This window comes from Callospermophilus lateralis, chromosome X (genome assembly GCF_048772815.1).
Source record: "Callospermophilus lateralis isolate mCalLat2 chromosome X, mCalLat2.hap1, whole genome shotgun sequence".
NCBI classification, from domain to species: domain Eukaryota; kingdom Metazoa; phylum Chordata; class Mammalia; order Rodentia; family Sciuridae; genus Callospermophilus; species Callospermophilus lateralis.
The window spans coordinates 110,784,958-110,812,518 of record NC_135325.1 but is presented as its reverse complement, the minus strand read 5'-3'; the positions used below and the strand labels follow the sequence as shown (position 1 = coordinate 110,812,518).

Genomic DNA, 27,561 nt, shown 5'->3' with positions numbered 1-27,561 from the left:
TTATCCTCTTAAATACATGAACGTTGGAATCAGACAGCCTGAGATTGATTCCTAGATATGCCACTTCCTAGCTGTGTGATCCTGGGCAAAATTAATTAACTTATTTGAGTCTCAGCTTCTTATGAGAATAAAATTAGATAATAAGTATAAATATTAACAATTAATACTAGTCATTGTCTTCAACAACATTCAAACTCTGATGGCTGTCTTCCCAACAGCTAGATGAGATAAAAGTGGCCGGAAGAAATGAGCCGTTTGTTAGGCACAGACCCAAGGTAGTATAATAATGATAGCAATGCAACCACAGTGATGATTATTATGTACTGGGCAATGTTGTAAGCTTTTTATACACATTAACTCCTTTACTCCTTCAACAGCTCTCAACTTATTATTATTCTTACCCATAGGAGGAAACTAAGGCACATGGAGTCACACAAGCAGATATGGCATAGCTAGCTTCAAGTTCTACCAGCCTGGCACCTGAGCCCATGCTCTTCACCACCATATCATATTGCCTGTGTTTTTAGTGGGTGAGAGCTGAAGCCCTCAGAGAAGGTTCTCTGGAGGTGGAGAAAAAGATTAACAAATGTCTGCAGGCAAATATCCTGCTGGACACCACCCAGTTTCAAATAAATTGGCCCTGAAGAGTAGGCATGTTGGCTTTGAGAAGCCAGGAAAGATTTGGGAAGAAAGCACTAGCAAGCCGAAAGGGCATTTCATCAGGAGAACGTGCTGTTCTTTTATAGCTTTGAAACATCTTGAGGCCTCTGTTTGGTCACCAAATAATCCTTAAGGTCGCTTCCAAAGCTGAGAAGCTGTGAAAATTAAAAACTGTAGAACATCATTAAAGTAGATGTTGATTCATGTTGAGAGCCAGGGGTTGTGCTGCAAGACTTGTGGAATCAATCAGAGAACATATTCTAAAATAAACAGAACATCATGAAAATAGCAGGAGTTCATAATTACAATGAGTCACCATATGTCATTTCATGACAGTTCCCAGAGGCAAGAACTTACCTTAAAAAGTGAAGTTTGGCCAAAAAAACTAAACAAGATGGTTTGTAAGTTGTTAAGAGGAATTTTCTCCCTCAGTGATTTAGGCAAATATATGGAAGCCAAAACCCTCTCCAGAGGGGCATTGCCCAGGTAGATCTGCCAAGAACAATCAAGGAATGAAAGCTGGAGTCTTCATCTATCAGGATGAAAGCCTTCCTACCTCCCACCCCAGCACTTGCCCCAGAGCATCCCACAGGGAGCAGAATGGTGGAACTAGCTCCAAAAGCTATCACACACACACACACATCACAAGCCAAGACATGATCCTGGTGCACACAGATGTAGATACACACACACACACACACACACACACACAGAGAGAGAGAGAGAGATTTTTCCTTTCCAAGCCTATCTTTGAGGTTCTCTCTCCTTAACCTACTTCCACCTGGGTAATACCAGAGGTGGGAAGAGGAATGACAAATTAGGTGATCTGTCCTGATTCTCAGAAATAAAGTCCAGTCTTGGAAATCAGGCCTCTTTTCCCACATAGAGTTCTTAAAATGAAAACAAAACAAAAACAAAAATCAGCCAATGGCTTTAGGCACTTATCAATAGTTTGTTGAACAACACTCTCATTAAAAGTGAGGCAGAAAAAAGTCAGAGAAGCTTGTGGCTTCAGAAAAAAAACGGCATAAAAGGGTCTTGCCGCAGTCTGGCTGGGCACAAATCACGAGCCACTCACAGCTTTGTAGATTCAAACAGCAATTCTTTATTCCCGATCTCACACCGGCCTTCTACAAACACATTCTGGGGAAATCCACGTTCTCTGCCCAAATCCACACCCACTGGGCTTCTGTCTCCCAAATATATTCTGAATCCCGTGAGAACTCAAGGGGAACTCAGGCAGCAGGATACGCTCTATTCTAAACGGGGAACGCCCTAAACTCGGATTATCCTAAACCGGGAACACCCTAAACACGGATCCGCCCTGGTCCTTGAGCAAGGTCACTTTACATGCAATGTCGCTGCAAAATGTCCTATTTCCACTAGTCCTTCCATGGGGGTACACTGGCAAGGAAATTGTCATACCTACTTGGCTGATGGCTCCCAGCAGGGGCTTTATCAAAAATTACACTGGAAACACAGTTGTAAACCTGTTCTCTCCCAGAGAAAAACAGGGTTCATGAGCACCCTTGTTTAAGCATGCTTGTATTATAACAAGAAACAGAGGTTCAAACAAGTTATGTGACTTGTCCAAGATCATAAAGCTAGGATGTGGCTGAACAAAGATATATATGATTTTAGTTTAACATTTTTTTCTATTATCTATGCTCCCTCTCAAGAAGCTATTACCTAGTTGGTGTATAATGGGAGTACGAAACTTTACAATATTTCTAAAAATGACTTATGAAACCAAAAGCTATAAATGGCTCTTTCTTCCCTAGCACAAATGATCTCTGCTCAGGCAATCAAGTATCACAGAAAGGTAATGTTTTAGCTTCAAAATGTACACAGTTTGGTACCAAGAGTGTGATTTAGGTTAGTTGATTTATCCACCAACTTTATAATAAAAAATTATATATGTAAATAAAATGCAATGGGAAGTTACCATCTGCTTCTAGTATGGCTAAGCAGCTCTTAACAGATTTGATGCCCACTACATATAACAACTGTATAAACTAACAATGGCTTGAAGTCACTGGAAAATGAACAAAAGCAGACAAAATCTGGAGAAGAGTAGACATTTGAGAAAAGGTAACATCACAGGGTTAGTTGTCTGTTTTCACAGCTGTTTGCCTGATGGTGGACAGAAACTAATGCTATAAAGGACATCTAAAGCTCTGAATGAAAGAGGAATTAACACTATACATCAGAGGTTGACAAACTAGTCAGAAGACCACATCTTGCCAAAGGTTTGCCTTTATATCACCTTGAAGTAAAAATGGACTTTATATTTCATTGCTTCAAGATTGTACAATATAGAGAGAGAAGAGAAGAGAAATAAACACTAATAAATAAGAACCCACAATAGAAAGAGACCACTTGGGGCATACAAAGCCAAAAATATTTGTTACCTGCCCTTTAGAGAATAAAATCCAACTATAAATATAGACTCCAACTGTGGAACATTACTCAGCATCAAAAGAGAGTAAAATCATGGTATTTGCAGGTAAATGGATGGAGTTAGAGAAGATAATGCTAAGTGAAGTTAGCCAATCCCCAAAAAACCAAATGCTGAATGTTTTCTCTGATATAAAGTGACTAACCCATAATGGGGTAGGGAGGGGGAGCATGGGAGGAATAGACGAACTCTAGATAGGGCAGACGGGTGGGAGAGGAAGGGAGGGGGCAGGGGGTTGTTAATAATGGTGGAATGTGATGATCATTATTATCCAAAGTACATGTATGAAGACACAAATTGGTGTAAATATACTTTGTATACAACCAGAGATATGAAAAAATTGTGATTTATATGTGTAATAAGAATTGTAATGTATTCCGCTGTCATATATAAATCAAATAAATAAATAAGTACATACATAAATACATAAATCAGACAAAACATGAACTAGAAAATCTGAATGGCACTATATCCATTAAATAGTTTGAATCAGGGCTGAGGTTGTAGCTCAGTGGTAGAGCTCTCACCTAGCATGTGCAAGGTGCTGGGTTCGATCCTCAGCACCACATAAAAAATAAATAAAATAAAGATATTGTGTCCGACTACAACTTAAAAAATATTTAAAAATAGTTTGAATTAGCTATTAATGATTTCCCATAAAGAATTTGGGGGAGGGGCAGGAGGAAGGGGAGATGCAATGAAAGTAAAAGGGGAAACATTAGGGTAGAGGAATGGGTTCAGGTTGGGAGGAGGTAGAGAAGATATTGGGGAGTAAAATGGATCAAACTATGCTTTTATGTAGAACAAACATGTCACAATGAAACCCACCATTCCGTATGATTAATATCACCAATGATTTTATTTTAATTTTCCTTAAGAATGAATCTCATCAATCATTTAGTGTATAAATAACACCAATGTTTCCTAAAGTACTTCTGAAAGTAGAACAGGGACCATTTCCCAACTCACTTTTATAAAGTTGGCAAGATCTTAAAGTTTGTTTGTTTGTTGGTATTGGTGATTGAACTCAGGGGTGCTTTACAACCAAGCTACATCCCCCAGGGCTTTTTATTTTTTATTTTAAGACAGGGTCTTTCTAAATTTCTGAGTCTGGCCTCAACCTTGTGATTTTCCCACCTCCCAGGTTGCTGGGATTACACACATATGGCACTGAGCCCAGCCTAAATCCAAAGTCTGACAGAAATTATTTTAAAAAACCAGGAGTTTAAGGTCAGCCTGGGCAACATAGCAAGACCCCAGGTTAAAATAATAGTAATTTCTTCAGTCAAATAAATGACATCTTAAAAATAAAAATAGGACTAACATAATGGTAATGGTAAAATAGTGAATTTATTCATCTAATGTCAAAAATAGACAGATGCCCACTTTAACCACATCTATTCAATATCTTACCAGAAGTATTAGACATCAAAATAATCCCAAAAGAAAAAGGAATAAAAGAAATAAATATCAGTAAGGAAGTCATGAAACTCTCTATTGTCAGATAGTGTTGTTTTATTTAAAGTCCTAAGGAATTTACAAAACAATTACTCTAACAAAAAAGTGAATCTAGCAAATTCATAGGCTACATAAATTATATATAATTATTCCTAGGTATTTATTCAGCAAATAATTAGTAAGTCAATTTTTTAAAACTATTTCATTTACAATAACATAAAAAAAACATAAAATAGGAATAAATTTGTCAAAGAAATCATACAGTACCTCTCCATGTTGAGAGAAATGTTAGTTGACCTGGGTAAGTGTTACTGGATTAGAAAACTCAATGTTGTTAAGATATAAATTCTCCCAAAATTAATCAATAGCTTCCATCCCAATCATAATCTCAGTAAACTTTTTACACAAATTGATAAACAAATGTAAACATTCATATGGACATGAAAAAGGCTTAGAACAGCTGAAGTGATCTTGAAAAAGAACAAAGTTAAAGGACTCACACTACTGACTTCACGACTGAAGACAACACCAAGATAGAATCTACAAAATATAAATGCAACAGAATAGAAAAGCCAGAAACAGACCTACATTACATAACTGTTATTTTTTTTTAATTATTAGTTTGAGGTTTTTGTTTGTTTGTTTTTTGTTTTGGCCAAAGTACCAAAACAAGCCAATGGGAAAGGGAAAGTTTTCAATAAATAGAGCTGGAAAAACTAGATATCCACATGGAATGAAATCATCCCCAACCCCTAACTCACACCTTTTACAAACATTCATTCAATTAACTAGGATTATCATTCTCAATATAAAAGCTGAAACCAAAGATATGTTAAGGGAAAGCATAGAAGAATATCATCATGATTTGCTGGCAGACAGGATATTTAGGTAAACAATATATGGTTATTCATAAGAGAAAAAACTATAAATGAGACCTTATGAAATTATAAACTTCAGCTCATTGAAAGACACCACTGAGAAGAAAAATAGGCAAGATACAGAGAAAATACTTTCAAAACTTGTATCTGATGAATGACCTGAGCCAGAATATACTGAAAATACTTACACCTCTACAAGAAGGTAAACAAGCCAAGTTAAAAATGGGCAAAGGATTTTGACAGTATTTGACTAAAGAAGATGTATGAATGATCATTACAAAAATAAACAATTACTCCACATCATTATCCACTTTAAAAATCTATATGACAGCTTGTTATAAATTTAAACATATAACCAGTAAGCCAGCCATTCCAGTCCTAGGTATTTATTCAAGAATTATGAAAACATATGTCCATGTAAAGACTTACACAAATGCTCATAGTAGCATTGCTCATAATAGCTCCAAATTGAAAACAATGCAAGTGTTCATCAACAGAATAGACAAACAATATATGGCATATATATTAAATGGAATATTATTCAGAAATACAAAGGAAAAAAATATGGGAAAAGGGGTGAATCTAAAAAAAACATACTGCTACATGAAAGAAGTCTTACAGAAGAGAATACATATTATAATGATTCTATTTATATAAAGTTCTAAAACAGAAATAATATATGGTGGGAAAATATCAGAACAGTGGTGACCCTGGAGGTTGCAGTTTCAGGGATTGAATGGGGAGGAGCATAAGGGATTTTCAGAAGTGATAGTGACATCTATATCTTGATAGGGTTTGGGGTTGTACAGATTATAATGTAAACTCAGGATTTATGCATTTTATCATAAGTATAAAAAAGTCTGGTCACTCAAAATTTTTTCAGGGGTATTGGTGGCTTATGATCTGCCAAAGGCTGAGGTAGTATGATATAGTAAAAAGGGACCAGACTGTTTTTCATAACAAAAATATAACAGTTGTACATATTTAGAGGGCACAGTCTGATATTTTGATACACAGGTGATGATAAAATTATGGTAATTAGCATATCTGTCACTTCAAACATTTATAATTTATTTGTATTAAATATTCTGGGCCCAGATTCTAAAGCTAGACAGAAAGATTTGGATTCTGACTTAGTCATGAGGCTGTATTTCCTTAGACAAATTAACTTCTCTGTTTCCTCATCTATAAACAGTAGCACAATGCTCAACATATAATAAATGTTCCATAAATGATGGAAAATAATAAACTGACTTTTGAGATAATGTCAGGTCACAGGGCTAAAAGTAGCATCATCACACATCTCACAGACACCATTTCAATTAAGATAGTAGCCCCCTGAGGGTTACATATGAATCTTTCCTGGGATATATGCATTTTTAAAAGGTCTCCTGAAGAGTTAAACTTTAAGAATGTCCTGCAGGGCTGGGGATATGACTGAGTGGTAGAGTGCTTGCCTGGTATGCATAAAGTCCTGGGTTCCATTCCCAGAACTACAAGAAAAACAGTGCCCTCTTTCTTTCCCTCCTAACAAGTAAATAAAGACTTGAAAGAATGTGTGACCAATTGGTTCTCAGTTTCCAAAGCTTCACTCACCTGAGGGTCTGCACCTTCTTCATAGGAGCGGATGCCAAAGGCCATACCTTTGAAAGTATGATCCACCCGTAGCACAGCCAAAGCCAACCTGGTCACGGTAAGATTTGCTGTCCTCCCAGAAAATTCCATCTTGTGACCAGCACGCTCAATTATCCTCAGAATTCTACCAGGAAAGCGTAAAGAAGAGTCTTCTTACTTTTTTAAAATATAAAACCCATCCTCTGACAAGATTTCCTCATTGTGAGACTGTATTTTAATCCCCATCTTTATATTCCTCAGGAATTATTAGACAAGAGCACTGGTTTTGGAACAAGACAGCCTGAGATCTACATGTTAGCTCCTCTAATTTCTAACTGTGTGTGCAAGTAAAGTGACCTCACTGAGTTTCAGTTTTCTCCTCTATAGAGTCAGATGTAATCACACATCTCAAAAGATCATTTTGAAAAATAAATGAAATTGTTGTTTGTAAAGCCAGATCCTTCAGGGCACATAGACCTTATGAGAAGTTTGGCTTTTATTTTATTTGGCATGTAATGAAATGGCACCCTAGTGGTTTAAAAGCAAAAGAATGACATGATATGATAAATGCATTGAAAGATCACTCTATTACATAGAAGATGGACTGTTAGGGGCAAGAGTGCAGGCAGATAGATCAATTGGGAGGCTATTTTAGATGATCAAGGAAGAGAAATAAGACTAGGCCTGGAGATGGAGACATGTAGATAGATTTCCACAGAATATTTAAGATATTTTAAAATACATATAGAGTGCCTCATGTAAGAGTCATGTTATTTTATTGGCTATGAGCTATAGGGTGGTAAATAGCATGATTCTCCCACTTTTCAGATTTGTACTGGCTGGGTACATTTTAAAGAAATGCAGAACCCTGGGGGAGTGGCATGATGGGGAAATAAATTGGAAGTTTGGTTTGGAGTCACTATTGACTTGAAAAGATGTTGTTATGACTAAGACTCAATTCAATTTTGAATTCACTATTTCACAACTGGGATTAGAGTTAAATGACCTCACTGTGCTGTACTAAATCAGCTTTCAATGCATAAAACTGTTGAGGACTGTAGGCTAAGGAAGTAATAATATGTCACTTAAATTATGTGAAATAATTTATTTTACCAAAGTATTAGTACTTACTCATTGCTTACTTGATGTAGATTGGAGGTTGAATCATTTTGCTTTTCCAAAACAGCATTGATTATTTGCAATATAATCTGGGTTAGGTTCATACTTATCTCATCACACTTTGAAATCTCAGCTACTTTATAAACAATAATCTTCGTCTCTTCTTCATCCAGAGGTGGAGATTCATTTATCAGATTTAAAATGTGTTCTGCAACATCATCTGCATTCTCTGGGGAAGCAAAACAAAAATGCACCATCTACATTAGTTTTGGACCATGCTGGTCTGCTTCCTTCCCTCTAAAAAGTAAAGGCAGTGAAAACATAATACATGCCAAAGTAACAAAGTTTGCAGAAGGGAAACATTGTATCTCAATTTCTACAGCAAATATAGTCCCAGAAAGTGGCACACAAATCAAGTTTTTATTCATTAAAACCCCTTTTTAAATGCACTAGGGAAATCTTTTTGTCACTGAAGAATTATCTTGAAATTTGATTCTAATTAAGTTAAGACTTCGAAGTGTTGGATTGAGTTAAGTAGATTCCATCTGTACTCAAATATCAGCAAACACAGTCTATGATTTCCCAGTCAAGGGTAGTGAGCACAATTTCCTGTCAAGAACCAGCAACCCACACAGCAAAAAAGCAAATATGGACCACATAATAAAAAGCAATTAATTTAGAATTTCTAGAGAGTAAGAACAATAGACATTAACCCGCCCACTTTTTTCTTCACTTTTTAAAATGGAAATTTTGAAGCATACGCAAAAGTAGAAGAATAGTATAATGAATCTCCATGTACTTCATGAATCACCCAACTTCAACAATTGTCAATGAGAGGCTAATCTTATTTTATCTACTGTCTCACCCACATTTTTCCTAAGCCCAGATTATTTTAAAGCAAGTCATAAATAATTTAATACATGTCTTTTTCTGTGTTTTTTATTGGTGCATTATAATTATTGATAAAAGTGAGATTTTTTGTCATGCATGCAGACAATGTAACAATATAACTAGGATATATCTTTTAAAAAAAAACTTTCATTTGTCTTAACCATGATTCTAATTAAATTAAATTTAAGTTGAAAAATTTGCAGTAATATTTACAAATATAAAATATCCTGTCAGTGCTCAAGTATCCTTAACTATCTCATAATTTTTAAAAATAATTGCTTTGTCTGAATTATCACCTACTTTTTTGAGAAAAAGTATTACTATTTATTCAGGAAATATTAAATTAGTATCTATTTTGTGAAAAGCACTGGTCTAGGTACATAAGAGAATATGCATACATAAAACAGACAAGGAAAACAATTGAAAAATATAGTCTGTTAGGAAAAATTTCAGAGATTACAGTTGTGACATATTTGAGTCAGTTATATTGCATATGAACAACTGAGTTTGAGAAAACAATATAATATCACATAAAATTCAATCTCTCTTCCCTCTCTCTCTTCATCCCTCCCTCCCTCTCTTTTATGGTCCTCCATGGTCATCAGCATCTCTTCAAATCTCTCTCCTACCTCAATCAAGCTCCCTATAACTTTACCCCTAACAAAGCTAGCATAGGATGTTTTTCCCTCTCTCCCCTTTCCCCCATTTTCTTGCTCTATTCTTTTTTGTTCTACAAACAACTCTGCCCTCATCAATGTAAATTAAGCAAACTTAACTGAGGTCCTCTGAATAGCCCCCACTCCACAATGGCTTATGTAGGAACTGAGCTGGCAAAAACAGGGTTCTCCCTGAGGAGATGGGAACAAGGGGGGACATTGACTAAGTATGTAGTTGTTTCTAAACTAATATTTTGTCCCTATTAATATCTTTCCTTTGGTCAGTTAAACAAATTGAGAAAACTATAAGACCAGGGATAGAAGAAAAATGTGGTGAGCTTATTCATGGATCTTTGTACCGCTCTTGTTAAATTGTTCAAGCTCTGTTGAAAATGGAATAGCTGGAGCTGCCTAGTCATGATTCTTCAGGCTTCAGTGGTGTGACTTCACTTCACATAGTCCCTGCTGTGGCAGAATGAAAGTAAACAACAGGCCAATGGGAGCCTAACTATTCTGTGGAAAGTAATTATAGACTTTTCATCTGGAGTTATACAATTTTTAAGGAAAATTCAGGCTAAATTATATTTATTGTGTAAAACTTCTAGGTCCCCAAACAAAAGCAATAAAATGAATCTTCTTTTATTAGTTGCAGAATATTGCTTGAAATAGCATTACAATTAATCTGCCAATAATTGCAACAATCAAAACAATAATAATAACATGCATTATTACTGACTAATTTCTGGGAGTCAATGTTCTAGTTACCTGTTGCTACATAATAAATCACCCCAAAAATTAATGGCTTAAAACAACATTAATTATTATCTTTCATGGCTCTGTTGTTAGATTCAACCAAGCAGTTCTCACTTGGGATCTTTCATGCAGCTGCAGTCAGGTGGCAGCTGGGGCTAGAGATATCTGAAGGCTTGGACTGGGCTGCAAATTCAAAATGGTGCATTCACATGGCTGTTAGTTGATGCTGATCATCTGCTGGTCATTAGGGATTGTCTACATTCCCTACCCATGACCTCTCTCAGTGTTGTGCTAGATCCAGATGTGAGGTATTAGAGCTGGTTTGTACTAGCTCATGGGAACCTGACACAAATTTGGGTGAATTTTGTGAACTGGTTATTAAGCAGACAGATCACTAAAACTTAAATTCTATAAATGTACAATTAAGTGAATTATATTCAAAACAATGGTGATACTCAAAACCGTAAGTTCTAAGAGGCACATCCCAAATGAAAGTGTACCAAGAGGAAAGAAAACTTTCAGTCCTTTTAAAAGTTGATCACATAATTGGCAACATCTCTATTTCCAAATTCTACCATACTTTGCAGTCACAAGCCATCCTCGCTTGAAGAGGAAGGAATAAAATGATGTATTGCATTTTGGAGACAAGATACAACAGCGAGGCATTACACATGCATTTTCTCACCACAATAATTCTATGTGATGAGTTCTCATATTATCTCCCTTTATACATATTGAGAAATTCTAATTTACTCTGATTCCAGAGCTTGAATTCTCCAATATCACTTTTTACTATAGCATCTTCTTCTTAATTTCTTCATATTGTTAGGCACTGGACTAGCAGGAGGTCTACTTGACCTACTGGAGTTTGAACCCAGGGCCTCTGGCATGCAAGGCTTATATTTTACCACTGAGCTATGTCCCCAGCTAGTATCATTCCTCCTTAGTCACACACAATCCTGCCCTGATGGCAGGAGGACATGGATAGGAGAGAATTTTGTGATGTCTTAGCCAACTTCATTAGAGCCTGGTGTATCTTCACTGTCATGTGGGCAACCAAAACTAAGAACAGAAAAGGCCTCAAAGAACTTTGAAATAAGGATGCCTTTTCTAACTCTGTGATTACTGAGGAGGTAAGAAAAAATGAACAGTCAAGTGGAAGAACTAAAGAGTTTTTGTCCAACTAAGATTCAACCAAGATATCTAATACTTGTCAACAAGATTAAAAACTAATGAAAATAAATTATTCCAACATGAATACGTTTTTCTTTCCTTTACATTGCACCCATTTTTCACTAAGCTCCTAACTTATGAGAATTCCTCCAAAGCTAAAAAACTTGATAGTTTACTGTTCAGTTATATACATTACAATCACCATCCAACTGTCCTTTTGCTCCACAGTAGTGTATGTATGTGTATGTATGTGTATAGATATATAGATGTAATGACTTCTCACAGTCAATTTTCTAAAAATCCGAACTTGATACAGTGCTTTTGTTGTTGTTATGGCTGTTTTTAAACTTTTTCTTCCACAAGAGAAAATTCTATTAGCATGTCTAAAGAAAATGTGTCACTCAGAAGGAGGCAGGTCAGCATGAAACACAGACCTTTCTATCTTTCCTCCCACTCACTATAAGCTGCAACACTCCCTACTGCCCTGACTCATGAGTTCTGAACTAGGAACCATCAAAGTTGTGCTTGTTTTTCTAATTCTTCTAGATATTCCTGGACAAGGGTCTTAATTTTCTATCTTCCACAAGGAAGATAAGTCCAAGAAGTTCACTGCCTCCAGGCCAATTTCCTGGCTCTTCTGCAAGGCACTGGAGTGCTTATGCCTCAATTTTTAACAATTCATTATGGCAGAGACCCAATTTATGCAGTAAAGCGACATCTGATAACTGGCATAGAAATTGAAATTTAGTTTTTCCCTTTCATTTTTATTAAGATCATTTTTACTAGTGCATTACAATTGTACATAATATTCAGCTTCATTGTCACATATTCATAAGTGCACAAACATAATTTGGTCAAACTAATTCCCAGGTACCTTCCTTTTTCCTCCCTTCCTCTCTCTCTCAGGCCCCTTTCCTCTACTCCACTGGTCTCCCTTCTATTTTCATGAGATTCTCCTTTCTTTTCTTTTTTCTCTCTGGCTTCCACATATGAAAAAAAACAAAACATGAAGTCCTTGACTTTCTGCTTCCTGCAAATCACATGATTGCATTCTTCTTTATGACTGAGAAAAACTCCATTGTGCATATATACCACATTTTCCTTATCCATTCAAACTCAATGTTTGATGAGGCCCCACTCCCTGGTTCATAGACAATGATCTCTTCACTATAATTTCAGTTGATGGAAGGTACAGACAAGCTCCCTCGGCCCTCTTTTATAAGGGCACTAATCTTATTCATGAGAGCTCCACTTTCATGACCTAATCATCTACCATAAGGTCACCTTGGGATTAGGATTTTAACATATAAATTTGGTGATGGGGCATAAACATTCAGTGTATACCATACACCTCACCAAAAAAAAGATATACAGATGACAAGTAAGTTATGAAAAGATATTCAACTTCATACATCATTAGGGAATTGAAAATTAAAGACACAATGAGATACCATCACACACATATTAGAACGATCAAAATCCAAAACAGTGACAACATCAAATGCTGGTAAAGATGTGGAGCAACAGGAACTCTCATTCACTGCTGATGGGAATTAAAATAATACAGCCACTTTGGAAGATATGGCAGTTTCTTACAAAACTTAACATGCTCTTAGTATTTAATTCAGCAATTTCACTCCTTGGTATTTACCCAAATTAGCTGAAAACAAATCCATATAAAAACATGCACACTGATGTTTATAGCAGTCTTATTCATAATTGCTCAAATACGGAAACAACCAAGATTTGTTTCCGTAGATAACCAAATAAATAAAATGTGGTACATTCAGACAATGGGATATTATGCAGTGCTAAAAAGAAATAAGCTATCAAGCCATGACAAGACATGAAAGAACCTTAAATGCATATAACTAAGTTAAGGAAGCCAACCTGAAAAGGCTATATGCTATATAATTTCAACTACATGACATTCTAGAAAAGGCCAAAACATGGAGACAATAGAAAGATCAGTGGTTTCCAGGGGTTAGTTGGAAGTGTGGAATGAATAATGAAGCACAGAGAATTTTTAGGGCAGTGAATTGATTCTGAATGATACAATTGTTCAAAATTATAGAATAAACAACTCTAAGAGTGAATGTTAATGGAAACTATGAACTTTTAGCGATTATGACTTTTCAGAGTAGGTTTATCAGTTGTAACTAATGTAGCACTCTGGTGAGGGTTGTTGATGGTGAGGGCAAGCTGTTCATGTGTCAAGGGGGTGTGCATACGGGAATTCTGTTTTCTGTTCAATTTTGCTGTGAACCTGAAACTCCTCCAAATGAAGAAACTATTTTAATAATCAACAAAATTCAAAATCTTTTAGCTAACCAAGATGAAAAGAGAAGACACAAATTACCAAAATCAGGAATGAAGGTGCCCATGTTAGGGGGAGGCATTACCACCAACCATAGTTTAAAATGAACAATAATGAGTGTTTACAAATATGTAAGAAAAGTGGAATCTTTGGACAGTGTTGGTATGATGTTAGATGGTACAGCAGCTGTGGGAAAGTTCTGCAGTCCTCCAAAGGTTATTGTAGGGTTACTATAGGAACCAAGCAATTCTACACTTCAATATATACATAACAAAAGTAAACACAGATCTACAAAAAAGGAAATGAAATTCCTACACATGCTACAACATGGACAAACCTCCAAAACATTATGAAATGCTTAGATTCAGAGAGATACAAAGTGGACGCATGCTGGACAAGAACTGAAAGAGAGATAAATAGACTGCTGATGGGTACAAGGTTTCTTCTTGAGAAAATGTTCCAGAATTAATGATGCTAGTTTCACAAGCTGTTGAATGTGCTAAAAAAAAGTCCTCTGAAAAAATACTCTTCTAAATTGTAGATATTAAATAGACACAGACATATGAATATCTCTACCAAAAAAATTAAACTACATCGAGACTTCAATTTTTGTTAATCAAATCAACAAAGACCCAAGAGTCTAAAAACATGCTGTGTTGAGAATAAATTGATGTAACTACTATAGAGAGAACTTTGACATCATCTCAAATAGGATTAACCTAGCCATTCCACTTGCAAGAATTTATGCTTCAGTTATACCCTACTTGCACAAATTGTGACATACCTATGATATGCACTACAGCAGTGTTTTTTTATATTCCCACTTGTAAGTTATCAAAGTACCTGTTTTAAAACAATTTAATCAACACAGCATGTTATTGGCCTTTTAGGTGTTTGGTGATTTGATTAGAAAAATGATATCCCAATGTAGTTTAAAGAGATACACTTTGTTTTGAGTCTCTTTTATCTAACAGTATGGAATACACTAATGAATTTTCACACACCAGAATGAAAATTAACATGGTCTATAAATGTAATCTGAAAAGAAATGAATCCTTCTATATCAGCTGCTTAGAGAATGCCAGTTCTGAAACATTTTACATACTAATAAAAATATATTTTTAAACATATGCTATTTTTCCTTTTAATAAAAAACACAAATAAGTAAAAATAGTTTGTGATAGTGTTTTTAAAGGAAAATGTTATTGATAATCTAAGTATCCATACATAGAAAAAAGCTTAAATAAATTGGTTGTGGAGAGTTTTTTCAAAAATGGGGAGAGGTTGGTTGATTAATAGGTACTAAGTTACAGTTAGACAGGAGCAAGAAGCTCTGGGGTACTATAGCACAGAAGGGTGTCTACAGATAACAATAATGTACTATACATTTCAGAAAGCTACCAGAAAGTATTTTTAAAGTTTTCACCATAAACAAATGGTAAATGTTTGAGAAAATAAATATATTTAATTTGATTTAAATAGTATGCAATGTTTATGTATATCAAACATCACATCTCGTGAATGTGTACAACTTTTATGTTTTTGTGTCAATTAAAAATAAATTTATTGAATGAATAAATAAATAAATTACCAGTAAATAAACTTCAGCACACTCATGAAATATAATATAGTTAGTGTGGGGGCATGAATAAGCTGTTTATATAACGATATAATAATTCCCTCTCTATATTGTTAAGAGAAAAGAGTGAGGTACAGAATGGTATGTATGACATGCTCTATCCTGTATACAAAAGAGAGGGAGAGTGTGCATGTACAAATATGAGACAACAAATCCCATCAATATGTACAACTATAATGCACCAATAAAAAATCAGAAAAAAAGAGAAAAAGGGAGGGAGAACATATACAGGCACAAGTGTGTATGGTGTACACATTTCTTTTTTTTTTTTAAGACAGAGAGAGAAAAAAAGAGAAAATTTTTTAATATTTATTTTTTAGTTTTCAGGGGACACAACATCTTTATTTTATTTTTATGTGGTGCTGAGGATCGAACCCAGCGCCCTGCACATGCCAGGCAAACGCACTAACACTTGAGCCACATCCCCAGCCCACAATACCTTTATTTTATTTATTTATTTTTATGTGGTGCTGAGGATCAAACCCAGGGCTTGCATGTGCTAGGCAAGCACTCTACTGCTAAGCCACAATCCCAGCCCCTACACATTTCTTTATAGATGTGTATACTCTCTCTGTGAATAGTCACTGAATGGCTGGGGCCACCACTGGGAGGGAGATGTTTCACTGTAGATTATTTTTGTCTTTGAATATTGGACTAGATGAGGTATTTATAAATTAAACTTTTTTGCGAAATTTAAAATAAAATGAAAAATAGTAAGTCAAAAATTATAAAACAAAAATACATAAAACAAAATAAAAAACCGTTGATAGTCTTAACTTGTCACATCCCCGCCACTTCCAGCAACTTAAACTAACTACCTAGTTTCTGAAACTGGATTATTATAGGGTAGATTTTCATTAAACGAGGTTTGCCTGTACTCTCTGGTCTCAGGACAAGTAGGCAAACTAGCTAAGGTTCCATTATTTCTCCGATGTGTACAAAACAATCTTACCGTCACTGATGGTAATATTAGCAAGATCCACAATCTTTTCAGGAAGTCCTTGAAGCAATTTACATTGCTTAAACCTTGGTTTCTCCCACTGAGATTTGCCTGTTTGAATGCTGATTGAACTGAAAAAGAGAGAAGGGAGGAATAAAAGACATTCTAGGATGAAAAAACAGGTCTATCTTTGGCATGCCTTTCCCTGACCCACTCCCAGCCTTCTGGCCAAGATAGCACCGGCAGGAGTACAGTACTTATTTGTAAAGTGAAGAAAAATTTGTTCTTTGAGAACAAGTGAAACTAGGGTCAGCAGGTGGGAGGATGACTAGGCAACGGAGATGGGGGAGGGAGGCAGGGCAAGGTCTGGCTGATCAAGAGTCAAGGCAGAGATGTCAGTCTGCTGAACATGACTACTTACCTTCATTTCCTCCTCTTACCTCTAATTGTAAAGGGAAATTCCTGTGGGAATGCAGTCTCTAACTCAGCATATAAATTTCCTCCAGGTGATTAGTATAGAACCCTCTGTAGCTCACTGACACTTTCAGCCACCCTTCCCAGTGCCTCATCCAGTTTAACACAGTTCAAGTCAGCCAGTACATTCATTGAGTACCCATTATGTTCTAGGCTGATCCTCCCCTGAGATTTGTGTAGTTCAGTGGTTTCAGATTCTAAATGTTACCTTTTTTAAAATTGGACAAAATATAAGAAAAACTGTATAAACAAAATGGAATGTATCAAACCATCAAGCAAGAACTTATTTTCAACACTTGAGCTGAGCCCAGTGCTGAAAGGACAGAGGCAAAGAAAGACATACAACTTGCCCACCTGACCCCCATCTCCCTGCACAGCAAACAGCACAAGCACAGAGAGGGACACAAGGAAGTGTCCATTGAGTCCAGACTAACAAATGGTCTTTTTGGATGGAATGCATGGTAAAGGGAGGGGAAGTGGTGAACGAGACAGCAGGAGAGGGAGTCTACAATTTGGAGGACTGCATTTAGGGGTTTGGATTTCGTTCCTGAGTAGGAGCATGACATGATGACAGTCAGCCTTTGGGATAATCATGCTGGCAGCAGTGTGTAATGGAGCTGGGGTAGCTGGTGCTTAGAAGGCGAAGTGACTACTCTAACAGGAGGTGAGAGCTAGTAATGGGCTTGCGCCAAGCAGTGAGGTTGGAAAGGAGAGGCTCCATGTGGGCCCTGACTATGGCTGTCAGAACTGCCCTCCTTGAGGACTGATTAGATGTAGGCAGGGAAAGGTAGCATACAGTTGGAGATGTGGCTTTCTAAGAGTGCTTTTAAGCCTCTGTCAAAACCTGCTGTCCTTCTGGTCTTGCCCACTTAAGTTAATGGCATAAACCATTAACAGCAGAGAGTAAGAAAAAAGGGCTGATGATTTTAAAAAGGAAAATGATAAAGTCAACAATAGAAGAGTGATTTAGTAAATTACTATGGCCCATCAGCGAGACAGCATCTGAGGCTGATTTTTGAAATAATCATTAAGAAGATGAATGTAAAACACGGAAAATGTTTGATAAACCATTGAGTGAAAGGGTAAATTACATTATGGATTGGAGAACTGAACTGTGATTACCTCCACAGAAAATTTAAAGGCATACAGAGAAAGACAACATGCCAACCTAAAAACAGCTGTGTTCAATGGTAGGATGGTGACTGACTTCTCTCTTTGTCTTCTTGACATTATTTTCTTATTATATTGCATATGTATGTTTAAGTCCACAAGGTGAAGAAAAGAAAGACTGGCAGTAGAGGTGGAGGGGAGGGAGCACGCCCAGAGAAATGACATAGAAGCATGCCCCCAACGAAGCGGATCTTTGTGTATGTGAACTAACAATTAGAACTTGGCCGGTACATACCAGATTCTAGTGGCATTTCCATCCTCATTTTTTATGCATCTGGTTTGGGCTGTCTCAGTAGGGTAGGTTAATAGCCACTTATATGTCCCTTTGTATTTAGTGGGTGTTTCGTGGGCTTCACACTTTCCTGGATCTACGGAGAAAATGTATGCACATTTTCAAGGGCAAAAGGCTCTTAAAAGTATCATGAGCATCCATTACGACCCATCATTACTACCCTGCACACACATCAGCAAATAAAAGAGGAGGCTCTTTCTACCAGGCCATTTAAATCAGGCTGCACTGAAAATAGCTTTAAATAGAGTATTCTTGTTTAAATAAGCCATCCAGTATAACCACGGGTTTAGTCCTTTTCATTAAAGCCACCAGTTGACAGGAAAAAAATTGTTATTGTTGTTTAAATAGTATATATGCATTAAAAAAATTCCAGTCACATAAAGGGGTGTTAGAGGAAAGCATCAAAAGTATCCACCTGTCAGCTGTCCTTCTTTTAAACCACCCATCCCAGTGTTCTCTGTGAGCCAGGAGGTAAAGTACCTTCCTATCACTTTCAGGACACATTTATCAGCATCAGCATCCTTTGCACAATGGGCTGTGCCTGTGCCCTCCCACTTCTCTGCCTCTCATCCCACTCTCTCTCTTGTGCAATCACAGCCTGCCCTCTGCTACTTCATTCACTTGCTGCCAAGGATTGTGAGTAGGAATATCTGTGTATGTCTGGGTTCACTAGAAAGTTTTTATGGCAGTCTGTTGGGGCAAGAAACAAAGCTAGCAGCAATGGGAGAGAAGTGGAGTAGACTGGTAGGATTTTACTTTTACCAGTTAAGCATTCCTAATCAGGAAAGGCCTAGGAGAGAAATCTGGGACAGTTCCCAAGTCACTTCTCAAGATGAATAGGATGCCTGAATGAAACAATAAATTAGCAAGTATCTATTAGGCATCTATTGTGTGTAATAAAAAAGCTCTCTGGGCTTCATGGTGTTTTGTGCAAGAGAGACAATCCTCCCACACTGTGGGTAGACTGGCCACTGCTAATATCCACAGCTGACAAATGATCTCTTATAAACTCTCAGGCAATCGATTTCTTTCACAAGCTTTTAAAGGTAGAAAGGCCATCAGGACAAGTGGGTACTGCAGATGTGGAAAGGATCATGAAGATGACTTCTCTTCCCTCTGAGCTTAGGGTCCTTACTCTGAATACATCATGAATTTTATAAGAGGGGGAGTGAATTCATACTGAAATACCCAACCAAAATAATTACCTAGCTTTTTCACTGTGATGTGTTCAGATGTTACTAATAATGTGAACTGATCTTGTGTGAAGTTTCCCCGTGAGAAGTTGCCATGTATTTTATTTCTGATCTTGATGATCAATTCCGTGGATGCTAAAGAAGAGTCAGCCTTTATGATGACCTGACAAGCACAGCTACAAAATAGGACAAAAAAGAAAATGTGCAGTTATGTCAGCACAGTGCAATTTGGCCTGCAGTGCTGAAATTTGGTATAGTTGCCTTAATTGGTAGTTCATAAATGTCAAACATTTTGTAGATATTAAGTGAAAAATCTTAAGAAATGATGGAAGACAGCATGTTGAAATCTTCTGAAAATTTTTTCTCACAGACAACTGAAAACCTATTTTCAAATGAAATGTCAGCAACATTTATAGTATGTGGAAATTGACTAACCATGAGACTTCTCCAGGAGTTTCTAATAATTAATAGAAAGTATGAAGTGCTCAGGACTTATTATTTCAGAGAAAACCTTCTATCCTTCTGATCTCCAATTTATGCATCATTAGTGCAATATGGCAAATAGACACATGTCCAATTAGTTCATAAAGACATGATCCACAGAAGGCTTATTTCTATAATGGAATAATAATGATGATAATGATAGCTAACATTTGTAGAGCTCTTGCTGCACATGTTTTGAGTCATTTGATCCTCAGAGCAACATTATAAGGTTAATTATTCCCATTGTACAGATGAGGGAGCCAAACTTTAGGGAGATATTTCTCTCAGTCACAAAAACCCATCCAGTGTTTCTGTCCACTAAAACAGATGTTATAAAAGAATAGACTGTCCCTGATCTCGACCCATACAGTGAGGTCCTTAACCCTTCTAAATTCCTCTAATATTTCATTAGGGGAACCTTTTAAAATTCACACTTACCTATATCTCTTTTTTTCCATTTCCATTAGTACATGCAGTTTTAAAATATTTTATTAGTATATTATAGTTATTCATAATAGAAGGTTCATTTTCACATAATTGCATGTGCATGAAATATAATTTGTTCAATTTCAGCCCCCAGTATTTCCTTTTACCCTCCCTTCCTCACTCCCCCTTCTCCCTTTCCTCTGCTCTTTAAGTCTTCCTTCTCTCTAGTCATTGTTTTTTAAATTGGTACTTTATAGCTATACATAAGGATGGACTTCACTGTTGGTATATTCATATATGTACACAGCCTAATTTGGTCAATTTAATTCCACTTTTCATCCCTTTTCCCATCCCTTCTCCCTCTTCCTCTATCTCCTTCCTCTACTCCACTGATCTCCTTTCTATTTTCATGTGATCTCCTCTTTTTCCCTTTTGCTCTAGCTTCTTCATACAAGAGAAAATATTTGACCCTTGACTTTCTGAGGCTGGTTTATCTTACATAGCATGATGTTCTCCGGTTCCATCCATTTACTGGAAAATGCCATAATTTCACTCTTCTTTGTGATTTAGTAAAACTCCATTATGTATATAAACCACATTTTCTTCATTTATTCATCTGTCCATGGAAATCTGGGCTGGTTCTATAACTTGGCTATTGTGAATTGCACTACTATAAGCATTGGTGTGGCTGTTTCACTAGAGTATGCTGATTTTAGTTCTTTGGGATAAATACCAAGGAGTGGGATGGATGAGTCATATATTTTTGAGGAATCTCCATACTGCTTTCCAGAGTGGTTGTACTAATTTGCAATCCCATCAACAACATGTGAGTATGCCTTTTACCCTACATCTTCACTGGCTTTTATTATTTGTATTGTTGATCACTGACATGGATGGAATGAAATCCCAATGTATTTTTTTTTTTTGGTACTAGAGTTGAACTCATAAGTGCTTTACCACTGAGCCACATTCCCAGGCACCCACCACCTTTTTTTTTTTTTTTTTTTTTTTTTTTTAATTTTGAGGGAGAGTCTCGCAAAGTTGCTTAGGACCTCACTTAGTTGTTGAGGCTGGCCTTAAACTTGTTACACTTGTTCCACATCCTCCTGAATTTCTGGAATTACAGGCATGAGCCACCATGCCTAGCTCAATATAGTTTTGATTTACATTTCCTAAAGATGTAGAATATTTCTTTATATATTTGTTGGCCATTTGTATTTTTTTCTTTTGAGAAGTGTCTGTTTAGTTCTTTTGCCCATTTATTGATTGCTTTATTTGGGGGGATGGTGTTAATTTTTTTAGTTTCTTATATATTCTGAGTATTAATCTCCTGTTAGAAGAGTAGCTGGCAAAGATCTTTTCCCATTCTGTAGGCTCTATTATCACACTCTTGTTTTGTTTGCTGTGCAGAAGATTTTTAATTTGAAGCCATCCTACTAATTGATTCTTGCTACATATCGTTTTTGAAAAACGTATTTGCTGAGTTTCCTACCAGTTATTGAAAGTTAGATGCCTTTACTCAACACTTCTCTGTATATCCAATCTATTTGAGTCCTCCCCCTCCCCTGTTCTATATGTGATGAAGTCCCTGCTCATCCTACACATTGAATTTGAACCCTATCTCTTCTCAGCTTTTGGATTTCCAGTCTGAATAAGAATCCTCTTTTTGAACCTCTCATCTTGCTTGCAACAGACCCTCTATGCCAGCCCCTTGAACATTTCAATGATCTGTTCATGAGGCTTCTTTGGCTATATGTCCATTATGATGTTCACCAAACAGATCAACGATAGCCAGTGTTCCAGGAGGAGCTGGGCCATGAATCTGAGCAGGACCAGGGATGCTTTCTAGGTTGCTGTCATTGTTTTCAATTCTCCTGCTCAGTATTTCATGAACCTTATTGACCACAACAAACAGTATATTCCCCTATCCCCAAATTATAACCACTTTGGACCCCATTTTCTCCTCACTACAAAGAGGCAGCAGGCAGATTGCTAGGCTGTGCTGTGACCAACCAAAGCAACTATTTCGTGAAGGCAAAAGCCCAATTACAGCATCTGTAAAATAACCATCAGGTACTTTGATCTCCTTCTGACAACCCTGACCAACAGGCTGTGCATATGGAATTAAATGGAAGAAAAATCAGAACTAAATGTACCAGCTATGAATAAGCTCAGCTCCTACCTGTATGGTACATGGGAAATTGTAGTTATTCCTTGCTCTTCTCTCTGTTCCAATGGATGCAAAAGAAAGGTACATAGTCATTGAAACAGGATTAGGAGCAGAATCTAAGCTCCTGGATCTAGATATTAACACAGTGGTGACAATAGTAAACATGGAACATTTAATGCATTCTGAGCCCTTTGCTAAGCACTTAACATAAGTGATTTCATTCTATCCTTCTAACAATCCTCATTTTTAAAGATGAGAAAATTAAGAAACAGAGATTGATTAAGTTGTCCCAAATATCACAGCCAGGAATGGAGGAATTCTAGTCCAGGCAGCTTGACCAGATTATCACCAAAAAGCTTTTACAACTACTAGTTGAAGTTTTATTTATATCATGTTATCTATAACGTTAAATTTTAAAATTCTGACAACTACATATAGGAGGTATTTTAAATGATGGTAGATAATGCACTTAATGTATTTTGTGTAGTCAAAATATTTACCTCATATTTAAATACCTTAAAAGCTCTGTACTTTCTAATCATTTAAAAATGGTACATAGAGTGTACCATTGTAAGATTTTAAGGCACTAAAATAAGTACTGAGATTTGGGACAAGGATGATGGGAGATAGCTTTGCCAAACTCTAATTTCACAGCTATACAAATATAGAGGGTAGATTTAAATTTAATTTGTGAATACCAGTCTTGCAAACAGTTGTGTCACTCTTAAAAAGGCTGGAAGTTTTGTGAGATCTCTACAATAGAAGAAATTGTAGAGAATAGAAGAAATTCTATGTAACATTTACAATCCCCACATCATTCCCCATTCTCCTAGCCCACAAAATGTGCTTCAAAAAACTGTCACACTGATAGTTCAGACAAGCAGGGGATGTTTTTTTTTTTTAATGGATTGTTGTGGAAGTAATTTAATTTGATATTCAATTGTCAACAATGAATCTTGCCTGATAAAATACCCTTGGGTAAAAGATCTATATACTAATCTAATACCTGATTATAATATTGGTCTTATGTAAGTTGATTTTTCAAAATTACTTACAAGAAGTCGGTCCATGGCCATTTCTTCCTCAGAAGTTTTCCTGTATCAAAAGCATCATAAAATTGTATAAAAGTGAAACATAGTACCAACTACACAGGACACAAGATCAGGATGAAGAAATCTCTAAAGCAGAAGAGTAGAATCCTCTCAGTTTCGAATTTAAGTAGTGCTGTGGGTTCAATGGAACACTTGAAATGAACTTGGTCATTACATACCAAAATGGTGGTAAACGTTTGATTCAATAATCCTACTTCCAGGAATCTATTCCATAATTGTACCAGTAATGGTGCATAATATATATATACTGGGGTAGAAATTACTCAAATGTCTGTCATTAGACAACTGAACACATACATCATATTATGCTCCCACAAAAGAATCTTATGTAATTATCAAAATGTATAAGATATATTTGTATGTGTTGGCCCAAAAAGATACAACATAAGAAAACACTATGTATAACAAAACGAGAAAAGAAAGTTGTTAAACAGTACACAGAGTAGGATTCTGTTCTCTTAGTAAACACATGAGAAAAATTTAGAGGAATGTATAAAATAAGTTGTTCGTTTTTTTTTTTTTTTGTTTGTTTGTTTTTTGTTTTTCAGTGCTGAGGATAGAACCCAGGGCCTCATGCATGCTAAGCATGTCTCTGATCTACATCCCCATCCCTCACAGGAGTACTTAAAGGAGTAGGGAAAAGTGACTTCCCAGGGATTTTCATTTTCTATGTCATATATTTCTGTTAAGTTCTAAGGTTTTACAATGGCCACATCTTACCTTGCAATAAAGAACAATTGTAAACAATTTTGTAAAGGAACACTGTATACCCCAAATATCTCCGATATTGTATTAGTAATTGTTTGGGATTGAAAATTTGTATCTACTTAAAATTAACAATTTGAAGCTTAATCACCTATGAAATATTAGAAAGTGTGGCCTTTTGGAGGTAATTAAGCCAGGAAGCTAGTGCTGTCATGAACATGATTAGTGCCATTGTAAGTAGAGACAGGACAGCTTCCTCTTTCTCTGTTCTCTGTCATGTGAGGACACTATAAACAGAGAAGCCTTTATCTGGACCTGGCCATGCTTTCTTCCCAGCTATCAGATCATAAAAAATAAAATTCTATGGTTTAAGTCACCCAGTCTATAGTATTTTTATTATAGTAGCCCAAATTGACTAAGACAATCATCTATAATGGATTTACCTACATTATTTTTATATGAACCTCCCACCTATTAATATTTAACATATAAGAAAAAATGAAGTCCAGCTTTCAGAAGATAGCCACATTTAGTAATATGGTTTGAATATGATTTATCCCCTAATAAATCTCATGTTGAGACTTCGCCCCTTAAGTGGCACTCTTGGGAAATGGAGTCTAGTGAGAGGTGTTAGGGCAGAGATATTATAAATGGATTTGTGTCTTTCTCTTGGGAGTGGGTTCTCACTCTCATGGGACTGGATTAGTTATCTGGAGAGTAGATTGTTATAAAATGAGGCTGCCTCTCCTGTTTTACCTCTTCTGCACACACCTGCTCTCACACACCTTCCCCTCTTCACCATGAGTTGAAACAGCACCATGCCCTTACCAGATATGTCTATCTATATAATTGTTGACTTTCCAGCCTTCAGACACGAGTCAAAATAAACCTCTTTTCTTTATAAATTACCCAGTCTGAAGTATTCTGATAATGCAACAGAAAATAGAGTAAGACATTTGATGTTTTTTCAAAAAATCAACTGATCATGATTTAACAGAGCAATGCCTATTGGTCTGGGTGTCCCTCTAATAGAAAACTAATATATGTGCAGAGAAAAGCACAGGAAGCATTTTTCAGGTGACAGAGAGTCTTTACCATGGTTTCCTTGATACTACTCAGTTTCTGCCTATTTCAATTGCCTCTTGAAATTTGGGCCCCAAGCAAGTCTTGGAGTACTTGACATTCCTCATTTTAAACATTCCATATTCCCTTTGGAATTTCTAATTCTCAAAAGTGCATCATCTGAAAGTAAAAGGTCTTATAAATCTTCACACATTTGGCTGTCTATATATTTTTATCCCTTCAAAGCATGATTTCCTTGAGTCACAGATTCATGGAATTTTAGAAATTATACGAGCAGTAGAGAATTTCAACTTTTTTTTGTTTTGTCCTCCTGTTGGCTTTATACCCTGCAATAAGACAAATTTCTTCCTCATTCCAAAGAGAACTTAGAAAAGAAGATGCAACTATAAATGTGATAGCCCCTAAAGTTCAGGCATACAAAAAGAAATTCCTACTGGATATGAACAGACCCAGAATGCTCTCAAATTGCTCTTCCAACCAGAAAAGATGCCATCCACATACCTGCTTTTTATTTGGATAGCCAGATTAGCAAGAGAAAATTCACTGTCTTGAAATATATAATTCAACTGTAAAAGAAAAGAAACAGAAAATAACTTTTTCATATTCTCACTCTTCTATTTTAACCCAGCAAAGGCACCCGGGACAATGTGATCATTAAGCTGTATTCATTATTTCAGTTGGCTCAACATCTCCATCTGCTCCACTTAGTTTTCCAATTTACATTTTACCTACAGTTATGGGTTTAATTATCCCCCCCCCAAGTCCAAATGTTGAAGCCCTAACCCCAAATGTGATCATATTTGGAGCTAAAGCCATTAGGGAGGTGATTAAGGTTAAATGAGGTCATAAGAGTGGGTCCCTAATCCAATATAACTGATATTCTTATAAAAAGAGAGAGACCAGAGATGCATGGGCACAGAGGAGATACTATATGAAGACACAGCAAGAAGGCAGCCATATGCAAGCCAAGGAGAGCTCACCAGAGACCAACCCTGACAGCACCTTTATCTTGAATTTACAGCCTCCAGAACTGTGAGAAAACAAATGCCTGTATTCCAACCACCCAGTCTGTCAGATCTTCATAAGACCCCATGAGCAGACTGATACATTCACCATCTTCAAGCACTTATAATCATGTCCTATACACTTGAAAATAAGTGTTGATGGGGAGAGGAGAAATCAATATGATCATTCACTATTGAATGGAAGATGCAAGTTGGTATTACCTATCTGGGAGGCCATTTGGTAATAACTCTTTTTTTTAAGAGAGAGAGAGAGAGAGAGAGAGAGAGAGAGAGAGAGAGAGAGAGAATTTTTTTAATATTTATTTCTTAGTTATTGGCGGACACAACATCTTTGTTTGTATGTGGTGCTGAGGATCAAACCCGGGCCGCACGCATGCCAGGCAAGCGTGCTACCACTTGAGCCACATCCCCAGCCGGGTAATAACTCTTAATATATAAAATATTCACATTTTTTGATGTAACAATTCCAATTCTAGGGATTTACCCTCAAGTGCCTCAAAATTTATTGCCAGGGCATTGCTCTCAGAAGTGGTTAAAAATAGAGAAAATATAGAAAGAGCCTAAATGTCCACCAATGGATACCTAGATTTGAAAGAAAAAACACTACATTACAACCATATAAGTTAAATCCTATGTATCTGTTCAAGTGTTTGAGGTTGATCTATGTTTACCATCATAAATATGCTCAGATATAAATGGTTAATGGTTGGGGATATGGCTTAGTGGTGGTACAGTGCTTGTCTAGGAGGCCTAGGGTTTTTTTTTTAATCAGCACTGCAAAAATAAAATTTAAAATATGCATGATTGAGTAAGGGGAACTTAACAGAATCAGTCAGGCTATAATAGCATGATTTCAATTATTTATGTGAATA

At 36.4% G+C, this 27,561-nt stretch overlaps 1 protein-coding gene across 1 annotated transcript in view; it reads right to left on the bottom strand.

The window, feature by feature from the left end:
* Positions 1–27,561, bottom strand: part of Adgrg4 (adhesion G protein-coupled receptor G4) — an 87,596-nt gene that overhangs the window by 29,765 nt on the left and 30,270 nt on the right. Inside the window, exons 4-12 of the mRNA XM_077106512.1 lie at positions 26,166–26,230; positions 23,821–23,859; positions 22,777–22,830; positions 19,698–19,861; positions 18,436–18,568; positions 16,569–16,687; positions 8,200–8,416; positions 7,051–7,213; positions 1,018–1,152 (exon numbers count right to left, since the gene is read on the bottom strand). Coding sequence (XP_076962627.1) covers positions 1,018–1,152; positions 7,051–7,213; positions 8,200–8,416; positions 16,569–16,687; positions 18,436–18,568; positions 19,698–19,861; positions 22,777–22,830; positions 23,821–23,859; positions 26,166–26,230 — 1,089 coding nt within the window. The remainder of the gene's footprint in view (positions 1–1,017; positions 1,153–7,050; positions 7,214–8,199; positions 8,417–16,568; positions 16,688–18,435; positions 18,569–19,697; positions 19,862–22,776; positions 22,831–23,820; positions 23,860–26,165; positions 26,231–27,561) is intronic.